Raw genomic sequence first — 24,942 nt, 5'->3', positions numbered from 1 at the left:
TGCTCCTAAGCTTCTAGCCGTGCTACCTTTCCACCTGGACACACAGTATGTCCACCTTCCTTCTCTGCATCATGTCGACCAACTCTCTAACCTTCCCGGTCATAGTCCCAACATTCAAAGTCCCTAATGTCAGTCCTATATTCTGAGCTTTCCTCTTCTTTCTCTGCCTACGAACACACCTTCCTCCTCTCGTTCTCCGACCATTTTAAATAAGTACGACAGTATTGGGAAAATGTAACTGGCAGTGGCACAGTGGCTCCCAACAGAGCAGTTTTAATGTTGCAGACATTTGCAACATTATTATTTGGGTAGTTTAATCTGTAACAATGCCTAACTCTATTTGTTAAAACACATGACTATAATATTTTTAAAGTAACTACTCACTACAGGTGTGACATAGATGAAATAGGCCAAGTACAATATTTGGTATTGTATAAAGTAGCACAACAGAAATGGATTGCAAAAAGATTCACAGAAAGTACTGTGACATTGTTTGGCTGCATTCTCCTGCCACTAATCTCATGTTGTTCGTCAAAGCAAAAAGTTTGCTAATCCCAAAGGTAATTAGGTCTTATCTAATCCTCAAAGCAAATACAACTGAATTGTCTAAAATAAAGATATACAAAAAGTAAAAAATGTTTTAAGAATGATTCTAATTGTCCACATTTTTATTGAAAAAGAACAATATAATTGTACAATAATATTAATACAAAAATCTGTACATTCCATGGTTTGCAGTACATTAGGAAGACTTATACAAAATGACTGCAACAGGGAGGGAGGTATTTACACATGTAGGATTTCTGGAGCCTAAAGGCTTCGGTCACTGCAGGATATAGATTTGTTTTAACGCCGTACACCTTCATATGCCGGGGTTACAGTACATTTTTAAAAACTACACGTTCTCTAGTTTTACATTCCCAACTACAACAAAAGAGAATAGAAAGTCAAGTAGTGTTGATAATGAAGTCCGCTGATTTGTCGTCTGCATACAGCAAAAAGTGTTTTTGACAATGTTTAACTTTTTTTTTCCCAATATTATATTCAGACATTAGAAAGGCAATCTAGTTTTTCCATGACATAATACCTCACATTCTTAAAATCTTAAAAGCTGGTTTGTCTTTATTTCAAAAAATCTTTTTTAACATAAGAGGTCCACTGACTTGGTTATTGTTTCAGTTTACCAAACAATAGAGAATTTTAATATTTTTTTTTGTAGTAAAGCCTTCGTCACTTTGGTTAATTCAGCACTTTATTCCATTCTCCCCATTGTTGACTTCCAGATTAAGGCTTGATGAGGTGGCTCAAAATAAGGATAAAAACAAAAAGACTGTACACATGTTCTTTGAAAAACAAACCTTTTTAAAGTCCCCTAAATGTTCTACTTCTCTGTACCAAATCTAATCAGGTGTATTAAAAAAATCTAGAAATTTAATACTCTTTGGCATTTTTAATCACAAAAGAAGCAACATCATAGCAGCACTTTAAGAACATTCAGACTATGATTTCACCTCAGTCCCCGTTTATATTAATTTCTTCTCAGGTTGATGTTAATACTTGTCTTGACATAACCAGACATGTTTCTATCTGTCTGACCAGCAAAGAACACTCATATCAGTAACCACCTCATATTCTGCCCATAAAACCTTTACACCAAAGGATGATGCAGAGCATCAGAAATTTAGTGCTTTCAAGTCGGAGGACATTCATAAAGTTTGACCTTTACTGCACACAGAAAGTTTTTATGAGACCTGCTCATTAACAAATATTCTGTGCATGTCTGAAACAGAAGGTACCAAAGTGTCAAAATGTAATTATCTTTAAGGGCTTTTTTTTTAATTCTTGACTACATTTTCTAGCAGCTCTGACACAGTCTATATAAAAATGAATGCATCTTGTTCTTGCTGAAGAGAAAAAATGAAACATGCCTGCAATTTTTCAAGTCGTTAAGTGAATAAATTCCTTCCTCCATCATCATGCACTCACCAGAGACAGAGCACACATTCATGGGGACTTCATGAAGAATCCATCCTGCAAAATGCACATGGTTTATAGTGCTGTGTTTTGTCATACTGTATGTAGTCATGGTTCAACCTCACATACAAAGTCCTAAATCTTGAAGCTTTCACAGCAGTACCGTTTGGCTTGCCCTCAACCAAAGGCCAAGCTCGGCTTGTTGTGCCTTTTGGAGCAGAGAGGTGATTTTACGAAATCTCTCATGTGAGGTTTGAGGTCTGGACAGTCATATTTCTGATTCTCTCCTCAGAGGCCGGGGCTCTAACGGCACTGTGGCCTGGCTATGTTCAGTCTCTGAGATGTTGTCAGTCTGTGTGCCGTCGGGCCCAACGCTTCCCCCGTTCCCCTCATCTGTGTCCTCTTTGTTGTCCAACGCCATCTCGTTTTCATAGCAGAAGGAGTTGGAATTTGAGAGGATGTATTTTTTCTCTGCAAGGTCTCTGGCACTGCACAGAGGGGTGCTCGGCACCTCATATGTCTTATGGAAGCGGGAATAGTCCACCTTGTAGTAGTTCTTCTCTTCAAAAAGCACAGGTTCAAATCGATGGCCCCAGAGTATCTCACTGGCGATGTAGGAGCTTCGACATTGTGTGGTCATTGCTGTGGCCTCGACCATTCCCTCCAGGATGACCACTATTTCAAACTCGGAGTTCTCCAGGTCCTGTTTACTCATGTTGTAAAAGGGGCTGTCTTCGTCAATCTCATGGACGATGGTGATTGGGGAGACCAGAAAGATGCGGTCAACTCCACTGTCGAAGCCCACATCTATGTCCATCTGGTCGAGGGGGATGTACTCCCCCTCTGCTGTCACCCGGGATTTCAGAAGTTGTGCCCGCACGTGCGCCTCGACCAGGTGGCTCTTCCTCAAGTTGCCCACACGCCACATCAGGCAGAGCTTATTGTCCCTCATTGCCACTGTGGCGTTGTGACTGAAAACCAAAGTTTCGTTCCTCTTCTTGGGCTTGGCCATCTTTGCCATGACGGCACCAATGATGAAGGCGTCAATGATGCAGCCCACGATGCTCTGGAAAACGACCATAAAGACCGCAACAGGGCACTCGTCGGTGACGTATCTGTAGCCGTAACCAATAGTTGTTTGAGTCTCGATGGAGAACAGGAAGGCGGCGGTGAAGCTACTCACGTTAGAGATGCACTTCCGGCCATCGCTTTCCAAGTCCCCGTGGAGGATGGCCACCAGCCAGAATACGCAGCCGAAAAACAGCCACGACAGGAGGAAGGCGAGGCAGAAAATAATGAACATCCACCTCCAGCGAATGTCCACACATGTAGTGAAGATGTCAGCCAAATACCGCTGACCTTTCTCGCTCACATTGATGAACTGCACATTGCAGTGACCGTCTTTTTTTACAAATCTGCTCTGCGGGTGGTGCCGCGTGTGCACCTTGCCCTTGCCGTTGCCATAGCCGTTGGGCACTGCCATAGTGGCAAGCTTCATGCCGTCCTCCTCTGATGACACAATGCTGTAGCGGCTGGCTCGCACGCTTCCCATCACCTCAGTCTGGGAGGGCTGTGCTGCTTCTGCTTTACAAAACAGTCTAAGTTTCTGGAAAAAGCGTTGGAGAAACAGTTTTGAAACTCTTTGGGAGGCCAACTCAGAGGAAATGGTGACAAAACAAGGTGGGCCGGAGGGACGCCTCTTCAGCCTCACTGGCCCTTAGGGTAGACTGCAACAAGAGGAGGATGAAGTGGTCACTCCTCTTTCATCAGCTGACTGGACCTCATCTAGTTAATCTTCTGAAAGAAAACAGGTGAAGCACATACCAGTTAGACAAAACCAGTTCTGGATAAATCAAATAAACCTACAAAAATCTTGTTCAAAATGTTTGACAGCATCACTTAATGAATAATTTAATGTTTCAACATTTGAGTGGTTTTTATTTAAACAAGTCAATAACCTGTCAGAACTCATAACTTCATCATGGAGTGAGCTGTGCAGGCAGCCCGAGGAAAAAACTACAAAAACTTAATACCCAGGGTTAGAAAAACTTGTCTTCCTGTGCCAACAATATTTCAATGTCATCCAGTTATGACAAACGGTGACATTTAAACCTGATCTAATAGTTGAACTTTCGCTGAGGGAGGCCAAACTGTAATTGCACTCAGGTCTTGTTGTCATTTACAAAAATGACTTGTTTTTCTTGGCTTCCCTGCATTAACTTGACCAGTTCTTGCTGGATTGTGGGCAAGTGTTTGTATGGGAATCGGGAATGTTTGGATCATTTTTCTTTTAGTCATCTTTGAAATAATTTAAAAAAAAAAAAACCATAAATTAAATCAAAGGAAATTCAAGTCAATATTTCGAGCGTTATTTTTCTTTCTTACATCACATTAGTTGTAAACTCATCTTATGGCTCAGTGGTGGATACTGAACATCTGTGTTTTGGAGCATTTTAGTTCGTATGAAGCAGTTTCTTCACTAGTCTGCACGAACAGAAGCTTTTTCATGCTCTGTTCTGTCAAGGTGCTCGTCTTGTTGACTCTCACACAGTCCTTTGAGCTTTCTCGTCCCCCCGCTGTAATAATGGCTGTCCTGTGGGGATTGTCCCTGCACAACTACAACATCACTCATTAGTTTTGGCTGTCCTGGCAACAAAGTCTAAATTAACCTGCCGCTATTTTTCCCCCTTATTGCACTGCATGTGTGTCTGAAGCACGTGAATAATAACATGACAAAAAGAAGTTGGTAGTGAGAACCAGAAAAATCTTTGCGCCTACAGCGCCACTATCACACACACACACACACACAATAAATGCGGATACATTTGGTGTGACCACAGCTGTGAGTCATAGTCAGGTTTCACACTGGCAGAAAGTAAAACAGGCTGATGTAATTTGTTAGGCTTTTACATAAATACACTTAAAATGGCAAAATAACTCAGAATATCATCTGAGTAGAAATATGTGTACATGCACTGCTGAGTGTTAGGAGTGAAGAAGCTGTAGTGTGGAGATGTGGAAGCTTTCCTCACATTATGAGCAGTGCAACAGCTTTACCTCGTTTCATCTAATGAATCCTGAGAAAGAGCTGAGAAAATTTCGCTAGACGTAACAATAATAGTAGTTATTATTATATTATTATTACTAACAATAACTATATTATTATACTTTTGGCTTGTGTTTCAAGGAGTATTACTAATCTGTGTAACTGCAGGGAGACACGGTGCTGCCATCAGAATGTCCCGAATGCCACCGACAAATGTTAACAGGTGCGGGTGGAAAATGGAACGAACTTCTGATGCAATCACCGACACACACCTCTCAGACGGAGACACATGCACGTTCCAGCGTTAAAATCAAGTCCTCAAAGACACTGAAGGGAGGCTAAACGTGTCCTGAGAGAAGGAACCTTTTTGGCGGGTCGTCTGACAGCTGCGGCAGCGCGAGTCGTGCACACAAGCCAGGAAGCGGCGCGTCATGGAGAATAAATGCTGAGACCAGTCGAATACGAGCGCTGTGGCAAAAAGATAACGGTTCCGACGTGTGCTCGTCGCTTATTAAGGCTGTAACTTTTATATTGAGGCATAGCAGGATTAGATGTATAAACGAAATCGCATGTTTCCTCTACCTGTTGCTCATTTGTGGACCGGTTGGCTTCAGCTTGGTGAAAAATAATCCAGGCGTGTTTTTGCCCTCTGCTATCCTCCGCGTCGTTTCTGTGCTTCGTCTTTACTTCAGGCGAACAAGAATCAAGTAGTAAACGTCCTTCATGTCTCCGGAGGACTGGTCTCGACAATGTGCTTCGCAGTGAGTTGCCCCAAAGCATTTTAAACGGCACGCACCGGCACGGCCCGCCCCACTTGAAGAGAGGAGGGGACACACACACACACACACACACACACTCACAGACGAACTTGTGCACAGTTTGTGTCTTTGTGTGTGTTTTGACCGACGCGACTGATGTGTGAACAGAGCACAGCATGAGAGTAATTTGACACTAATTGGCCGTTGACTCGAATCTCAATTAGAGGTCAAATAAAACGCAACACGGAAATGAATGAGTTTAAAAACTGAAATTTGAACCAAAGCCCCAGTGTCCAGCAAACCTTAGTTTATTTATCTTCTTTTGCACATTGGTACTGCACATACATATATATACATAACATGAAAAAATGTGATCCAGCTTTGCAAAAATATTAAATAACCAGGTTGTCTTATACTAAAAAGGTTTATTAGCTATAACTTTTAACTCTGCAAAATGAAACTGATGTTTCTTTTCAGAAATTCAGGTCAAAACAACAATTTATCTTTTCACTGCAGAGGCATTAACATCTTCAAGAAAAATGTGACTTCTGTGCCTGTTACCACCTGCTGTTGACAGTGTGCTGCACAACTGCCCATCATGCTCATTTTTGTGATACCCGTTGTTTTTATAGATCTTATTTTTTTAATGTGGGTATGGAAAATGTGTTCTGTTGGAAAGAATGACTCACTCAATAAAAGCCTACATGCCTGTATTATGATATGACTGTCTTTCTCCACTGAGCTATCAAGTTGCTTCGGATGTTTAGACTATGCATCTGTTGCCCTATAATTTTAGGTCAGGCTGTAGCCGTGTTGTCTTAAAGCAATTGACTAAATCATTCTTCTTGCTTACTAATTCATGATAAACATTAACCCGCCGCTACATGTTTTTCAGAAACGGTTTGGAACTGCTCATGAGTCTTATTTTTAGTTCTGGTTATTTATAGCACCACGTATATTTAGCTGAGACCACCTGTGTCAATGAGCTGTGTGTGTGTGTGTGTGTGTTTGCTTTCCATGCCCAATTTCCAGCAATAAAGAGAGTGTTGCATGCAGTAGCCCAGTGCTGCGTGTGGACCACAAGGTGGAGAGCTGGAGACTGGAATTAGGTAGTGATTGTGTCTCACACTCAAAACTCTGTCATGTGAGCAAGCAGTAAACAGCAGCACAGGACTGAGGAGTCCAGTCATGCTAAGCTGTTCATTCAAATTAAGTCACTGCAGCAACAGCATCTGCAAGAGGCAACACCACCATTTACAAACACTAACGGTAAAGGTATGAATTCAAAGTTTACACGTGTACAAAAGTGTCATTATGAAATTAATATAAAGTACCAAGAAGAAAAATTACTCATTATTTTGGCTCACGGCTCATTTTAGAATAAAGCAATTAAAAACGGATCAGGCACAACATTAAAAACTACGGACAGGTGACGTGAAAACAAAAGCATTTTACAAGGGATTGGTTTTATTTGTCAGAAATTGGCCAGTCAGTTGTTTGACGTTGGAAGCAGGTAAAATGGGCAGCGTGAGGATTTGAGCCACATCAATGAGGGCTTCATGGTGAGGGGCTACACCACAGGTCTTGCTGTGTGTTCCTGGTATGTAGTGGAAGGACAGCTAATGACCAGAGACAGAGATTTGGATGTCTCTGTCTCTGGCGCTCATTGATGAGCCCTGGCAATGAAGTGTAGCCCAGATGATCTGATCCATGATCATTCATGATCAACTGGCCACAACACACAGTGCATCACAGTGCTGCACACAAAGCTGTGGAGCCTTAGAGAATCAGCTGCTGACATCTTGGTGCCAGATGCCAGAGGACACATTCAGAGGTCTTGTGGAGTCCATGAGTCAAGAACTGTTCAGGCAGCACAAGGGGAAGCCACACAGTATAAGGCAGGTGATTTTATTCTTGTGGCTAAATACTGTTTAATGTCTTAATGTTAACAAGACTACTAAATGCTACTAGGCATCTTATTAGATGCCCCCCCGCCCACCCAGCTCCACTTCTACTGTTGTCCCCTGTATGTTTCCTTAACCAGTTTGAGAACTGATATCTGCCAGTGGTAAAGAGTGTAACTCTTCAACCACAGCAAAACCATATCTCTGCATAATAAACTGTTTATTACTGAGACTGACACACAAAACCTGCTTCGGCCTGGTGAGTCCAGGGGCCAGAGATTTTTAGAATTATCAGTAATAAACCTAAACGTTAGATGAAGCCCTAGCTTCCATGAGTGGCTGAAGGTGGTGGGAAATTCATGAAATTTGAAATAATGAAATCTCTTTAAAATTCTGAAATTATCTTTTTATTGTAAGAATGAAAAACAAAAACAAAATTCTATTTATTTCCAGTGTACACAACAAAGGAATTCTGAATCAACATCTGTATTTAGTAGATTAGTCACTTGTCCTTTCGTCCATGGCCCAACTTTCCACTAAATATTATTGAAATGTGTTTAGCATTTGTATGATTTTGATAACCAGCAAATGTAAAACAGCCTTCTTTTTAAAGAGATAAAAAAATGCCACTGGAACTGTAGCATTGTTTCATCTTGACACTATTCTTGGAAACACAGATGTTTCAGTATTTTTAACCACCTCAACTTGAACCGACGGTTGCATGGCAGGCAATTTCAGAGCTGAACTGTGAGTTGCTCATTATTACATAATTACTGAGTTGGATCAGAAAGCAGCAGAGGTCAGACAGACCTGGTAAACCCAAACATGAGTGTATTGGGAATGTCTGCTGGAAGAGACTGTTCAAAAACAAGCTTTGCTTCAGTCGCATAGAAGCTTCCAAAACGTGAAGTCAGGCTGTGTTTAAGAGCAGCTCTGGCCAAAAGCTCATCAGTGCCAGCATGAAGGCATCGGAGATGAAATATCCAGTGGCTTCAGAAAGTATTTAATTTTTGTCCATCAGTCTACACTCAATAACCCCTAATGACAAAGCGAATACATGCTTTCACCAATGTTTTTGCAGAGAGGTGCTGAAAGTTTGTGACATTATTTGGGTTATTGTGTTGTTTTGGTGGCTCGCCTTTCCAGTGTGTCAGAAATGTTCCATCTACTTTTTGGTAAGACCTTTTGGCCTTTCTGGAAAGTCTGTAACTAGATGCTGAAAAAGAGCAATAGCCAGTTGGGCAGGTAGTTAAGTGAAATGGAAGCTTCTTGGGATTTCTTAGTTTGCTATGTATGCTCCCTTCCCTTAGCGTAAAAAAAACTAAGGACACACTATGCAAGAGTTCTGCTTGTGGGCAAGTGTATTAGAATCTTACAGAAGCTATTTTTGTCTTAATGACAAATTTGTAGTGTGTGTGTGTGTGCTTGTAAGAATCTAGATTTAAGAATATTTCAGGTGCTCTGTCCGACCATGTTACGTTATCTGGTTTGGAGCCACATTAGGGAGTAGATGGGTCAGAGTCCTGTGTTATGAGTTCTGTAGCTGTGATTGTTGTCCTGCTGAGCTGTGAAACACTGGAACCTATTACTTATATGTGTGTTTGTTACCATACAACAACCTCTGGACACACAAGGAAACCTGCCTCTACACGGTACTTGACAGGTTAGACTGTATCAAGAATGAGGAGCTGCAAAGTACTACGTCAATGGAACAAGAAGTCAGTGTACCTGTGATCACAGCAGCAAAACAAATTATCCTTGTGATTTCTAATTAAAGATGTATTCAGGCACACACTGCTACCTTGAACATTACCTGGAAGAGCTGTCTGTCAGAACATAAATGGGGCAAAGATCCTCAATGTAAAAAGTACAAATATTGATTGTATGCTCTTTTGTTGTATTTGTGTACTAACAGCATACTGACTTTGGTGCATTGTCCAACAGCTACTCGCTTCATATACTGTAGGCTACTGTGTCTGTGTCTACTACAATTTGAAATGATGTGAATATTTAAACTGGAAGTTTCTGAAGAGCAAAGGGGTCTCACTCTGTTTTGGGTTTTAAGATTTAGGAATACATAGTAAGGGTCAACCAATAAAGGCTGGCAGAGGCAGATATGTTTTTATTCCACTCGTCTCTTTTTGATCACATCAAATACATCTTAATAGCAAATATGGTCAATTGAAATGATAATAATTAGCGTTCCTGATCCCCGGACCGGACAGGTCCTTTCTGTGTGGAGTTTGCGTGTTCTCCCCGTATTTGTGTAGGTTTACTCCGGATGCTCCAGTTTCCCCTACTGCTAAAAACGTACGTTAGGGCCCAGGTCAGGTTGGCCCCTAGTGGTGGTCCGCTCAGGTCTAACTCTCGATCTGATCATCTGATGCAATTTTCTGACACTTTGTATACATAATGACAAATGACGAGTTGACTGCGCTGGTCAGGAATGAAAATGTCTCTCGTGAGTGTAGATTAATGTGTTTCACAGAGACTTGGCTGCAGCACCGACTGCTTCAGCTCAGTGCGGGCGGATCAGGGCAGAGAGGAAAGAGGAAAGCAGGGGGCCTGGTCGTGTACATCAACAGGTGGTGTCATACTGCTCATGTTACTTTGAAAGAGACTCCCAGACACTGAACTCCGTCCTTCCATCTGCCCAGAGAGTTCTCACACATCATATTAATCGCCGTCTATAGTCCTCACTCTGCCTCCTCAGACAGCGCATGTGATGTCATACACTCGATCTCAGGTGACTGGAATCATGCAACCCTCTCCAAGACCCTCCCCACCTTCACACAGTACGTGGAATGTCACATACTGTGTGGACTGACACACCAGGGGGAGAAGACACTGGACCTGATGTATTCAAATGTTGGTAGATACAACAATGTTGACTAAATAGCTCCTTAAAGTAAACAACATACTCTACATAAAATAAACAATAGTCCTGATATTAAACACTGGGTGAAGTTTAAAACAAATCGGTCATTACTTAACCTCTGCCCCGTCTCCCCCTCTGGCCTGTTCCTGGAAGATGGAGGGGTGGACGTGGGGACTGTGTCAGACCGAAAGTACCAGAACAAGCTCAGCTTCAGGATTTGTGCTGAATTTGGCGAAACTGTCATTGTACAGTCAGCTTCAGTTGGTTGCCTTCATTAATGCTCAGCCAAAGAGCTAACTGTGGTTAACGCGATGATGTAGGAGAGATCGCAGGCAGAGCTGATATCACTGTTGTTCTGAGAATTTAACTCACTAAAGTACTGTGGAAATGTCCACCGCTCCTGAAAACAGCATTGAGAGATGTGTGCAAAGACTGAGCAGCTGTAGTCTGTAATGGGGTCAGAATGAAAGTGAACTGCGTAAATGACAGGTCTGTGCGTGAGCAGCCTCCTATAAGCTAATGATTGATCTATTTTGGGTAGACGTTAAAAAGAATACATGTTTGTTAATAGGATTACACAGATGCAAATCAAAGCAAGCAGCACATTTTAAAGTGGCGTCTGCTTACTTGACATCAAAGTGACCTTCCTGCTCAGAGCTTTTGTTCTCGGACACAAACCATAGGCCAATATTAGGGGAAGTGGAGATGCAAAGCAGACATTTGAACATCACTTTATTGGAACTGGCAGTTATTGTCTCATGAGCAAGATTTGTTAAATATTTTAGAGTTTATAGCTTGTTACAACAAAATAGATACATTCTGTCAACAGATTTCTCAAATATAGGCATTTACAACAGGCTCATCAGCACAGAAAAAACATTACATACATTAAAACACCTGAATGGATTGTGACACAAAGTCAATGTAACCTGCAGTAAAGGATAAAACACAGCGGGTTTTGAAATCAGTAAAATACATGCAAGGTTTGCTCGTTTTGTATTTTCTTTTCACATAATTTATCTGACAGTTCAAAGAGAAGCTGTTGATATCTCCAATGTCCATTTAGTAGCTGTAATTGATTGTATTACACAGCCTTCCTCAACAGATACTTTGCCCACGCAACATGGTTTCATTTATGTGAAACTTCATCTGTTTTCGCTGCAGCTTGAGAACCTTCCGTCCAAGCTGGCTTGAAGGTTGAAATCGAAAGTTCATCATCATCATCATACACCTCAAGATTACACAAAGTTTTAACTGTTTTTACTCTTAAATAAGCATCTTTTCATCAAAGAATTACTCGGGTCAAGTATTACAATAGTTTTATAATATGTACATAATATATAATAGTTTTTATCGTATGTACAAATAACTACCACAGAAAGAACCTCTGTACATTATACAGGAGGTTTTTAATTTTTCCTATGTTATGATTTTTAAATGTATATTCTAAAGTGACACTTAACAATATGTATCTAATAATCGTGGTCATTAGCTGCTTCATTTATCTCATTTATCCCAGGTGATTGTAAAACTAATAGCATTTGCCTGAGATTCAGCTGCATTATTTGTTTGATACTAATTAGCAGATGTTAGCGTGTTAGCCTGCTGTTACTAACGTGCAACAGTAAAATAGGAACATGATTAGTTACACCTGCTAAACACGATCAGGATGGTAACATTGTCATTGCAGGCTACTTAGCTGGTATTGGTGAAATGCTGGTATTAGTGAAATGCTAATATCGGCATTGGTTATTGCCGCTTATTATTGTGACTTTGAGCAAATCCTATTAAAACACGTATACAAAGACAGGAAGTTTCACTGTTCTTACAGTGAATACGCTTAAGTAGCTTATTGTGTTTCTGAATGACCTGTTAAAACATGGCTCCACTTTTACATTTCTGTACTTCCAAGGTCATTTGGCAAAGGCAGTGTCTCTTGATGTTGACTGTCCTCATGAGATGCTGAAGCATGTGGTTCAAGGTGGCTGTCATTCACAAGTTCCACTGTTACCATTGGGAGCTTGAGGAGTTTTTCTTGAAGACTTTGCTGCTGGGAGGACAATCTGGGTGAATGTTGTGGGGAATACTGAGGAGCATGCTCAATCTGCTTTTTGTGTTCGTATTCCTCAGCACTGGCCTCAGGCACCAGCACCTTAGTGGTATGATTAAACAAGGTGTAATCTACTTTGTAGTGTCTCCTACTGACCCTGATCATCTGCTGGAACATGTGACCCCAGAGAATCTCATCTGGAGTATATGAGCTTCGGGTCTGATGCAACATACCTGTGGAATCGTCTGTGTAGGTGAAAGACACCACCAGCTCAAAGTCTGCTTTTCTCAGATCCACCAAACTCATTTTGTACAATGGGCTACCTGGTTCGATTCTGTGAAAGATGATGGTAGGTGTGACCAGAATGATTTCCTTCTGCTGGATGACCAGATCTTCAAAAGTCACATCAACTTTTCCTGTGGTGTGCACTGTGGAGCGAACTATCTGGGCATGAGCCGTCCCCTCCACTAAGTGATGCCTGCGGAAGTCCCCGACTCTCCAAGAAAGGCACAAGTAGCCGTCGCGAAGGTTGATGATGGCCCGTTTGCTGAAGCCAACTGTCTGTGCCCTCTTTTTGGCTGAGGCCATTTTGGCAACAGCGATTCCAATGACAAAGGTATCGATGAAGCAGCTCATAACATCCTGTATAGTGACCAGGATGATGGCAACTGTGCAGTTCTCAGACATCCCTCTGAATCCGTAGCCAATGGTGGTTTGTGTTTCGAGCGAGAAGAGGAAAGCAGCGGTAAAACTGCGCACCTCGAACATGCACGGGTCATTTGTGTCGTCTTTAATGTCACCGTGAGCAAGAGCGATGACCCAGAAGAGGATGCCAAAGAAAAGCCATGATAAAATGTAAGACAAAGCAAAGAGCAGGAACACCACTCTCCATCTGATCTCCACCAAGCTGGTGAAGATGTCGGTTACAAACAGCATCCACTGTTCAGGCACATGGCGAAACACAACATTGCCATTACCTTCTTTACGTATATAGCGATATTTCTTTGGTCGAGGTCCATTTTCAGTCTGTAAACAGATGTTTTCGGTGGGGCTCACAGATACATATTGTTTCTGCATCTTCCAGAGTCTGTAGGAAAGACACACAAGCACATTTACCTGTTTGTTAATCAGTACATTATCACGTGCAAAGAAGTTTCTTTTGTGCAGTAAATAGCTGTTCCGATGTATTATGAAATTAATTTTCATAGCAGGGCCAAAGCCCCAGATTTTCTAACCAGCCACCGACTCTCGGAACGTACTTCTTAACATCTGCCCCTGTGTGATGTGCATATAACTGTTCTTACCTCTTGAACCAGTGGATTAAAAAAAAAAAAAAAAAAAACACTCTAGCTTTTAATCATTGAGTTTGGCCCGAGGGCTTTGTAGTTTACCATTTGTACCTAAAGGTCAACGGACCCAAAACATTGCTTTAGAGACGGCCACTGGAGCAATGCGGCTCATAACACAAAGAGCAGACAGACAACACTGCCAGTGAAACCAACCAGCAGCTGAAAGCAGCCTGATCTGACCGACATGAGAATGTAGCGACTCAAATCTGACCCACAAATCTCATTTTTGTCGTGGTTTTAATTAGATGTTTACACCTACTTAAAACCATACAGACAAACTGCACACATCCATCCGGGCTCGACTCATAAGTGAGTTCATGTCATTTCATTGTTGTAAAAGTATATTTAGGACGAATACAAGGAGTAAAATTGATGTAAGTCGTTATGTGTACAAAGTGATAAAATCCCAATCAGTGAACACTGGATCATTCTAAATATGCAAACGATCTGTCCCTGCTGCTCTGATACTAGAACAGAAAGTCACCTAAACAAGTCACGTCGATTTTCCACCATTTTTCCAGCAGCTAGTGTTGGAGGAAACGATTAAAAGATTGGCTGATCACTGGAAAGCTCTAACCTATTCATGCTGTAGCATCGAATATAAAAACATAACGAGCAGGACTTTGTTGACAAAAAGGGACAGAGGGGAAAAGATTCAATGTTGTTTTTTTCCGTTATGGGTTACAGTCATAATTTCATTCACATGTTTGCTTTCATATTTTGTCTCCCGTTTAGTTTTTTTTTTGTCTGTGCTTTGATTGCTCTTGAGGTCTATTTTTAAGATAGCAATCTGGGGATATTTACCACATATGATTCTCTTTTTCCTGTCTCTACTGTGTCAATACATTTAATTATATTGGGGCAGTTGCCTGGAGATACAGAACTCATTGAAATTGTCCTCAGTTGGGCTGCTACTGTTTTTCCTGCTTCTCGTGTGTTTCCTTTCTTTGAAAATAAACCAACTCCTAAGATCCTGCAGAGATTGCAAGCAGTTCACGAACCCACTACCATCCTTTTGGGCTTGCTTTACACTTCTACCATTCAAAATCCATCACTGTGGTGCACAAGCATTAGTTGGGTAATAGAGCTACAATTCTGAAAGCCCACGTTCAGTCCAGGCACTGCATTTGAAAGCTACGTTTTTTTGTTGTGCCACTGTCGGGTGTTTTTACTCCAGCAACCCTAAATTATCTCTAAACACGCTGCATGTTTCATGGAAAACAATGCTTCTATCCAAAGAAATGACCCGAGACCCTTTTTTTTCAGGGTGGAGGTAGAAGAATTGTCAGGAAGCCAATAAAGGAAGCGCCACTGGACTGAACTGATCTAAGTTAGCAAGGGAAAAATGAATGTGGAAACTGGAATAGTGTCATTGTGCGATCACGGGCAGAGGAAGGATCAATCACAGCCAAACCACTGAGAGCATCCCCTACGCCCAAAACAAATGGGGTTTGAATCACTGCTATCTGACTGAGTGAACTGGGCTTCAGTCACAGACTCCACTTTGTCCTGGCTACAGTGAATGCCCCCAGTGCCAGAGTAGGGAGCTCACTCCATGAGGTCATACAAGTAATGTCCTATTAGCTTCCCATAATCCCTTCCTCAATATCCTGAAATCGACGTAGGGAGAAAAATGCACCATCCCACTGGAAAACCAAAAGACATTGAGTTACTGCAGCATTCAAAGGTTTTCATCGAGAAATCAAACCTGTGGATTCCATGCAGATATCAGAACGTTCAGTTATCAGGCAATTTCACAGGACAAATGTCCAAAGGTTTTTGCTACTCTTCATCACTCTAGAGCATTTTATACTCTAGAGCTGCAACCATTTGTCAGTGGACAGAATATGCACAAATATTTGCTTAGTCAGTTGTATATTTTGATTTTAGCCAAGTTAGCAATGCTACTCTAGGAACTGCAGTGTTACTGTCCAGCAATTGTGGTTCAAGTATCGACAACTACTGCAAGAAATAACATGAAATTTGTACATGAACTTATCGTCTGTTCCTAACTTGTCCTATAGCCTGATGGTGCATCACCACATGGTTCACTGTTGTGGATTTTGGGATTGAAATCTTGATCAGTACTGGAGGAATTGCTCTGAAGCAGTGTGAGACACTTGTTTTCGTGTACTTTGGTTTAGGACCACATACCTGCAAACCTAATGTACTTTCCTTCAACCTCCGTGGTACTTTCACATTGATACACATAAGCAAATATTTGCATGTCAACAAAGTGAGATGGTGAATAAAAAAGTTAAGTTTGGTAATTTAAAAAAAAGAAAAAAGAAACTATCCCCTTCTCCTTCCCAACAATCCCCATAATGACTAAAAACAAGAACCTGCGTCTACTCACAGGGAATGTCAGTCTGTAACCTGGATTAGCTTTACTGTACTTGTAGACCTCCATCGCTGTTAAACAATGATTAAGCTAGTTATACTGCATAACCGGATGTCACATTTCTTCATTTCAAGATGCTTGGTTACAAAAAAGTTGCTCAAAGTGCTTTGAATGACCACAAGTTTGGTTAGTGAAGTAAGCAAAATTCAGCTGCTGATGTCTAAAGTCTCTGCAAGATCTTATTTCCAGCACCAACATTTCAACATTTCTCACCCATGTGTTTTTGAATGAAGAAACCGGTCACTCAACACATGGAGAAGTTGCAGGTGCTTAACAGTGAGGCGGTGAGTGTTAATGATGTCTGTCACAGTAAAATTAATATCTTTGGAAATTTGTCTGTCAGTTAAACAAAACAAGTCATTTATTTAGTTTTTTTATGGGTTAAAGTTGGAGCTTTTGGCATATTTGCCATTTAGTGACATTTTATAAAACTTAACGTTAAAAACGTTTGAGAGGGTAAAAACATCTGCGGCGTAGCTGAAGGTAAAACATTCCATTGCTGGCAACGCTACTGTTGCCCAGAGGACATGAAGGTAGTTGGTGTGAGACAAGATGATGCAGAGGACAGGCTTAGATGGAGGCACATGATTCGCTGTGGAGACCCCTGAAGGGGAACAGCCCAGAGGGAAAGACGAAGGTTCTAATTAGACCTTATTTTAGTAGTTACTTAAAATAAAATGCAAACTTTAATGATCTACTGTATAAAGTGTATCATATTTCATAATTAATAATACTAATTTTATCCTTCTGCACTAGAGTCTGGATTAATGTGGCCCCATGAATATAAATGCTTCCTGTTTATTTACAGAGGTACAAAGTCGTAGTAGAATATTCTCGCCTTCTCTTACATGGTCACCTTTTAACCTCTACTCTATTCAAACCCTGACTATTAAATCTGCTTTTTGTATTAGTGCAAATGTTCGTAAAGTGATCCTGACCTCAATAGCACCTGGAATAGCAGACTTTCAGTTCAGTAACATTGAGTTCTAATCAGGTCCCTTGCATTCATTCTCCCTGTGTGGTGGGTTTTTACCCACAGTTCCTCTGGTACAGGCTGTGCTGTGTTGACCCACTAGGTTGGGCTGTTTTCTCCACATCCACTCAGCTCGTTGTGGAGCCTCAAACAAGGAACCTTGTGTACAAAACAAGACATCACACGGATTAAAGTCTGACAGGAGAAGCTCACACTGACCTTTCTCTTCACTCCCTACAAACTGAACACGGATGCTTTGTGTTGGTGTGGTACAACATGTATCCGTAGCTTTTGTTAGACTCAAGGTTCATCATCCACTGCGGAAAATGGGGAAAGACTGATTTCTGGAAACAACTTAGGCAATAGGCTTGTTTCCTCTGCTGCTCTGGGCACTTAACAACTCTATTACATGCTCACTTACTGCAAATGACATTGTGTCACCCATCTGTGGTTCACTGGAACAGAACCGTGTAAACGGGTGGCTAGTCGTAGCTCCGCCCTGGGGCTTTCTGCCACCTCTAATGACCTTCAAAGCCTCAGCAATGCAAAATATTTTTATCTTAACAAGTCACGTAGCAAAATTGTAAAAAAGAATAGACAAAAAACCAAATTTGTCCAGATGTATTTACACATGCATTTTTTTTAAAGTGTCTTTACAGAACAGGAGATGTGTTCTGTTCTAGCAGTCTGCTCCTGAAGGTTACTGGTTTATCCAAGCTTCAAAGGGCTAAGTGAAGCCAAACATGTTTGGTTTGGTTTTGCTTCATCAGAAACAGTGTATTTTACAGAGGAAGTGCGTGAAACACGACACTGTATTTAACCTGTTGTAGTAGATAAGCATACAAGTATCTGTTCCTGAGTCCTCCGGTGTGTCCTTTACTCTCTTTCTGTTTGAAGATTAATTTCCACTTTACATTCGTGCAAGCGGATTTCAGGTAGTCATTTGTTGGTCCTGAACTTTTTGAGTTCACCTTTTTGACGACTACTGTTAATTTTCTTGAGGACAACCATGACTTTTAGATAGTGTTTCAAAGATAAATAGGTGCCTATTTATGAAACCGAGTCTGTCTGGTTGTGTCAGTAGTGATGTAGCCTCACACATTCACCTCTTGTTCTGCTTAAACACTTCTTTTTTAAAATTAAATCCTACAAAATGTCTTCCAGTTTTAAAATGTTTTCAGAAATAAGTGGACAGCACATCGTTTAAAGCCATGAACTTTGTATTATGAAGTGTATTGTCAAACGCAACTGCTAAAAATGACTCTAAAGCACCGTTGGCCCCAGCTCAGATTACCTACTGTTCAGCTGTGCACGAGCTTTGCTCACTTTTGTTGCTTTTGATTTTTTTTTTTTCCCAGTTCACACTTTGAACAACCACGATCCATTTTTAATTAACAGTCCATCATCCAGAGATGTTTATTACTCATACGCTGATGCAGTACTTTTAAAGTTTGTTTACTATCAAGTTACTATCACAGCACTTTTTTCAAAGGTAAAGTAAAAATATAAATACTGCCACAATGTTATGCTGCTTATAGCATGCACATAACATCTCCTATATATTGATATATTCCTATCGACATTATCTGTAAAGTCTGCAAAAACAATACAAAAGCAATCGATGACTTAGATCAGTTCCTACCTTTTTCGTAACAGGGAAAACAAATGCTGAAGCAGTTGCAGGAATGTCTCTACCTGAGGGTTGTACAGTAGCAAAGCAGTCACCTGTGAAAATGAGCCAACCCACTGCAAATCCTTAAGATTATCACCTCCCTACTGCATCACATGGTGGCACACAGACAGGTGTATGTTTGGGCAGGTAAATGCCCTGGACAGGATTGACAATGTTTGCTAATATGTAAACAGAACATTTAGGTGGTTATTACCGGATTTGTCCATTCAAAATGTTTTTGGGGCTGCTGCAGCTCAGTCGTCCACTGACCACAGGGTCAGAGGTTTAATTCCCGGTCCCTCCTGGCTATGTGTCGAAGTGTCCTTGGGCAAGACACTGAACCTTACAGTTGCTCCTGGTGGGTCCAGTGAGCACCTTGCATGGCACCCACCACCCTCTGTCTGTCTGTCTGTGTGTCTGTGTGTGTGTGTGTGTGTGTGTGTGTGTGTGTGTGTGTGTGTGTGTGTGTGTGTGTGTGTGTGAATAGGTGAATGAGAAGCAACATTGTAAAGCTCTTTGGATAAAAGCACTATATAAGTGGCCATTTACATTTTTGATATGTAACTTAATCTATCAAAGTCATTTGGTTTACTTGTGTAACAAAACAGGAAAATATATTTAAATATTTGCTGCTCTATAAGAATATGTCTTCCCAGCTTGTACCTATTTATAGTACAAATACAAATGCCTCTTGTTTTCTTAAACCTCCTTATAAAGTCTTACCAAAATATTTCTCTGCCTACTGGTTAACGCTGCAGATTAGACACATTCTTATTGTGGTTAAACAGCCGTTCAAACAGTTTTATCACCAGGCATGATTGAGAATTTGTGGACCATTAACTTATGAAAATTTTCTTTCCAGTTTTTTGCTGTGACGGCACTTAAGGCTCATTGGCCTTTGCTGCAGGAATACAAACTAGTGCAAGCTATTTGAGAGCTTTGTAACATCTGCAGACTAAGGGCAAACCATATGAAATGACTCAATGGTTGAGTCACAGTGGGGGGGGGGTCCTCATAGTAAATTCCTCTAGGTGTCTAAAAGTACATGTATGTCTGTGCGAGAGTGCCAGTTTTTATGCTTATGAACCTTACTGCATTTTTTTTAAGTGAGAAAATTTTGGTGTGTGTATGTTTGTGTGCAGGCAACTGTGTGCACGCAGTTGGTGGGTTAACGGGGTCTCAGCAAAATGTGGACCCATAACAAATGACCTCATTTCCAGGAAAAAGAAACAAATTGTTCCCAATAAAAATGATCCACAAAAATACATGAGCACAATGTTGTACACAGCTCTGATCAAACGTTCAAGAACAAAGCCAAGGCACAAAATTAAAGATGCCAGAAAGATTTCAGGGTGTGAAATGCAGACACTGGGCGCTTACTAAGCCCAAATTCTTCCAAAACTTCCAGAAAAAAGGAAGACATATTTAAATAACCAGAGATCAGCCAGAATCTCGGCTCGGGCAGGCTTTGATTGGACGGGCATGTTGCATCACAGAAAAGGTGAACTGAGGTAACGGTTTTTATTTCACTGAGCCTCCTGCACCACAGGTTCTGGTCCTAAACTTCCCTCAATTTCATCTAATTATATTGAAATGGCCTCTAAGGTGATACGAACATAACCCTAAACTTAACATGATAATAACGATGGACATTCAGCTGCTGCAACTGTTCTTTCGTCATCAGACGTAACAGAAATGTCAAGTATAATGTAGAAAAAGGTTACATAAGTGCAAAAGTTTGTATTCCCTCTTTGAGCTTTCCAAAAAAGGGGATGCAAACTTTCGCACTTATTTGTATCGTAATCTAACACCTTCACTTGTAAAAGCTACTTGATCAAAACACGATCTACCATCCCATCATTTTAACCACTAAGTGCAGCGGACAGCACTGGCTAGACATGAGACGCTATTAGCTGAATGTTTTGTCCCTAAGATGACTAAGGCAAACTCCACAACCGGCTGTGAGTGAAAGTAGACCTACAACACATCTCTAGTACATTGCTGTACCGTGACATAAATGAAAAAAGTGGCTCAGGCTGCATTAGGCTAGAAGCTAAAACGTCTTTCTAAAGCAAGTGGACAACAGTCAGTGAGCAGTGACGCCCCCAGAAAATGTTCATGGGGGTTGTCAGATGGCGCCAGTGGAAATCTAAGGGCCTCAGATTCATTGCTTTCACTCGGCTTCATTAAAAAGACTATGCATCCTACATTTACCTCGATCTTGAGAAACACACAAGCATTTAAGAAACAACAGAATGTTTCACATTATGTTGAATACGGCTTGATTTATTTTTGCGGTTTCAACAGCTTGGCGCAACAAGACAAATTGGAAAAACATTAATTACTCTATTAATACAAATTTGATAACCAGGTGCTTTTAAAGCCAAAAAGTCAAAAGACTGTTCCTATTATATACCTGCTTTTTATAAATTGTCACTTTCTTATTCTTACAGCTGGGTTTTTATTTGTACTAACTCTACACCTGTTATCAGTGAGATGTTCTTTCACTTTAGATGTTTCTGTTTAAGGTTTTGGATGAGCTGAGGTCTTCTACCATGTTGGGCTCTTGGGTGTCCACTCAGCAAGTCCTGTTGATAATTCCAATCTCACATTTGTTTCCTGTGTGTGAGAGCAGTTTTGTTTTGTGTATATACGTATGTGTTTCTCATCTGTGCAGCGTGTGTGTACTGCATGCATGTAGTCTGTATATATCGACATTACTGGCTTTCTGTGGTTGGTATGAAAACATACCATGTCTCCTTTCCTAAAAGGCAGAGTAAGCAAAGGGCTTTGCAGTAGGAAGCTTGTCGGCTGTTTAACAGCTGCTGAGCTTTGGTTCACACACTTTAGCTGCCTGATAATGAGTTCAATCAGAGCAGGGAACACTGTGCTGTATGTCCTGCCTCTGGTTTCGTTCTTTATCGACCTACATTTCATGTCCATTGCACAACTGACACTTCAGCACAGGATACAGCCCCTCACACTGTCTCTGTGCGAAGCAGAAAGGTGGGACGTGAGAAATATTTCTGGAGGAGGTTGGGGAATATTCTCAACCTGTAGAGAAGCATTTTAAAGTAGTTGTTTTATCGCTTTATTGCAGAGTGGAGAGCAAAGACTTATACAAGCTGCAGTAAGAAAGATGGAGAAAGTGGACATGTTGGTGGTTATTTGGTCAGCATCATAAACCCTGGTGCCAGCTTTTACACTCACCTCTGATGGAATGGAATGAATAATTCGTGTACTTGTGCTGAAAACTAAAGTCGCTTTGGGTTTAAGATGAAATATTTCATATCAGAAAAAGGTCAATAATTTCAGCTTTCATTTGAAGGTTTTAAAATACAGATTTAACACCAGTACATTAAACACAATGGAACATATTACGCATGTAGTCCATCGAGTAATCGAAAGTGAGTGGGGATTAATTGGATAGGACCTTTAAAACCATAAAACTTTAAAGATTTGAGCTTTCAGTGGACCCTAGGATGTTTATACAAGCAAATGATGAGAAGCGTAATATTAACATGCCTTTGGAATTTTTGGAATGACTTGGAATTTCTCTGGAACGTAAACTGAAATAATTACGGATGCAGGCTGAACAATGTTAGAAGTTACTGAGGATTTGAGTGGTCTCATACGCTCTATACTTGAAGCACAGCGTCAAATGCACTTCCTCTTTATTCTCTGTGTGCTAAGGGTGTCTTGGGATTCTGAAAGATTTTAATTATGCCCTGGTTACTTGACAGGGTGGGAAACGGCTGACATTAAAATGCGGTGGTTTTTTTTTTTTTTTTTGTGTCTTCCATAGAATCTTATACAGACACAATAAGAAGTAAATCAGTCAGGAGGGACCTTCAGGCTTACTGTGCTGGCTGGGGAGTCGGGAGATTCCCGTAACTTCACTGTATCTCTAGTTTCATTCAGAAGCGATGTGGGAGTTTCATAAGCATTCTTATGTCACGGCTTGTGAGACTGGGACGTGACGCTAATCTAGCCCAGCATCACAGTGGGAAATGGCTACTTTGTGCTGGCTCGTCTCTCCACAGGTTTTCTTCTTCACTTGTTTTTCTCTTCACTGTTTTGTTGCTCCTTCTTCACTTTGTAACTCTTCAGTTAAGCAGTATTGAAACTGAATGACCATTTTGATAATTGAAAGTGATTCCAATGATTAATCAAAGCAAAAATGCCAAAAACGAGTTTTCCCTGCTAAATCCTTTGAACTGTTGAATGGATAATAAAAGACTTGAGCCTGGGGTCTTGGAACCTGTGATAGGCATCCTTTTTCCATTTTCTGACACATTATGGGCCAAAACGCTAATCAGTAATCTACAAAATCACCAGCAGATGAAGCAATGAGTGATAAATAATCGTTAGTTGCACATCTAAGCCAGAGAACTTCATTGCTCACTGACACTTTTATCTTAGTGATGTATATTCACTCACTCAGCATTCAGCTGCACAGTGTAACAGTAGTTATGCCCTCTTTGAAGAGCATTTGTACTAATGGACTTTTGTCGGAATCCATCATACAATGTGCAGTCTAAGCTTCATATGTTTGCTTTGGGACATTAATCTGATCAGAGCAACTCACAAAAGATTAAATTCGTACCTATTTGGGTTTAACGGCAGATTAAATTGTTTATAAAGGCTTTTTTATAGTGGCACTTGTAAGATTTGGATCTGTAAAATCAACCTGCCTGAAACTGACAAAACCGTTTACTGGCCATTATACAAGCAGTGTAAACAACCTTTTAGGTACCTCAATAAAAGCAGGTCTGTGTTCTCTCACTCCAAGCTATTGTGAACGATGCTTTTGGAGCTACTGCTACATCTGGTTGCATTTCTGTTCTTACTAGTTGTTGTTTTTGCACCATATCTGTTCCCTTTCTTTGCACAATTTTCATTTATTATTAAGTTCAAGACACAGGCTACAATCAGTGATTTTAACATCCAGTGTTTGTCTTGCCAGACAAAATGATTCGTCGTCTTTGTGGAAGTGTTTTTGTTCAAACAATCTTGTTTCAGCTGCACTAAAAATATCACCAAGTGTTGTCTTGCGGCTTTTGGGTTGTTCTGTTTGAACATCAGCACCAGAGTTTCCAATCAGATTGACAGCAAGTGTTCAGATGTTAGCATGAGGTTGAAATTCAATGATTTGAGTGCAGCCTGCTTATTTAGCTCGTAGTTCAACCACAATCTCCATCAAGACCGTCTTGGCTCCCATTTACTTTAAACTTTGTGCAGATAAAAATAGACTTTAGCACAGCAAGAAAGAGTCAGGAAAAGAGCATTTTTAAAAAGCTTAATGAGACTTGAAGCTCATTCACAATCAACATTTCCATCTGATGCTCAGAAATGACAGACCGTAAACCACAAATTTGTTTTCACCTCACGTAATCGCACAAAAGAGTGAGTAGGACAATTACTTACCTTTGTGAGGTGTTCATCTCTCAGAGCACTGAAATGTGAAAGTGTTAATTGTTTTAATTTAAACAAATAGTTCTAACTACCCTAATTGCAAAAATGAAATCCTACCTACAACAGCTCTGAACTTCGAGTTCATTGTGGCGATTGTTGTCTGAGCCTGGGCCCTGTGATTGTACATTAAACATCTTAAAACCACTCAGGAATGACTGACCTAAGGCATGTGGGTACAAAGTCCCATCTGACCACAGTGCCCAGCTGTCCATTATGACTTATTATTTATTAAAACTGAGTGCACATGTGTGTCGTAGAAGTTTAACTGTGGAAACTTGCAGGAGGTGTTTGGGTTTATAACTTAATGATTAGGATGAATATATCCAATTGCATGTTCTTTGCCCATTGCAGTTGTGATTTCTTTGTTTTTAATAAACAACAAAGGGACACAGCCCACTATTTTTTAAAAACAAAAGATTTTTGTCTCACAAAATTGTTGAGCGTAAATACACACACATGCAC

General features: G+C 40.7%; 2 protein-coding genes across 5 annotated transcripts; both read right to left on the bottom strand.

Moving 5' to 3' along the window:
• Nucleotides 1-650: 650 nt before the first annotated feature.
• kcnj2a (potassium inwardly rectifying channel subfamily J member 2a) lies at nucleotides 651-5,807 on the bottom strand. 2 transcript variants are annotated; one of them, XM_067488904.1, is made up of 2 exons: nucleotides 5,603-5,807; nucleotides 651-3,768 (listed from the first exon to the last, which is right to left on the bottom strand). In XM_067488904.1, exon 2 carries the CDS (start codon nucleotides 3,524-3,526, stop codon nucleotides 2,243-2,245), a length of 1,284 nt encoding a protein of 427 aa, XP_067345005.1. In that variant the 5' UTR covers nucleotides 3,527-3,768; nucleotides 5,603-5,807; the 3' UTR covers nucleotides 651-2,242. The 2 variants fall into 2 exon arrangements, with proteins under 2 accessions (XP_067345005.1, XP_067345004.1); XM_067488903.1 differs by having other exon boundaries at nucleotides 651-3,771; nucleotides 5,603-5,806.
• Nucleotides 5,808-11,280: 5,473 nt separating this feature from the next.
• Nucleotides 11,281-24,554, bottom strand: kcnj16a (potassium inwardly rectifying channel subfamily J member 16a). Of its 3 annotated transcripts, XM_067489250.1 has the most exons (3): nucleotides 18,976-19,084; nucleotides 17,299-17,492; nucleotides 11,281-13,697 (listed from the first exon to the last, which is right to left on the bottom strand). In XM_067489250.1, exon 3 carries the CDS (start codon nucleotides 13,685-13,687, stop codon nucleotides 12,452-12,454), a length of 1,236 nt encoding a protein of 411 aa, XP_067345351.1. In that variant the 5' UTR covers nucleotides 13,688-13,697; nucleotides 17,299-17,492; nucleotides 18,976-19,084; the 3' UTR covers nucleotides 11,281-12,451. The 3 variants fall into 3 exon arrangements, with proteins under 3 accessions (XP_067345351.1, XP_067345349.1, XP_067345350.1); XM_067489248.1 differs by lacking the exons at nucleotides 17,299-17,492; nucleotides 18,976-19,084 and adding an exon at nucleotides 24,433-24,554; XM_067489249.1 differs by lacking the exon at nucleotides 17,299-17,492 and having other exon boundaries at nucleotides 18,976-19,128.
• Between the last annotated feature and the right edge of the window lie 388 nt (nucleotides 24,555-24,942).

This window comes from Channa argus, chromosome 20, assembly GCF_033026475.1.
Source record: "Channa argus isolate prfri chromosome 20, Channa argus male v1.0, whole genome shotgun sequence".
Lineage (NCBI taxonomy): Eukaryota > Metazoa > Chordata > Actinopteri > Anabantiformes > Channidae > Channa > Channa argus.
This window is presented reverse-complemented; position numbering and strand designations above follow the sequence as displayed.

Coding starts and splice junctions, on each gene's coding strand:
- kcnj2a (XM_067488904.1), bottom strand. CDS start 3,526: ATGGGAAGCGTGCGAGCCAGCCGCTACAGCATTGTGTCATCAGAGGAG.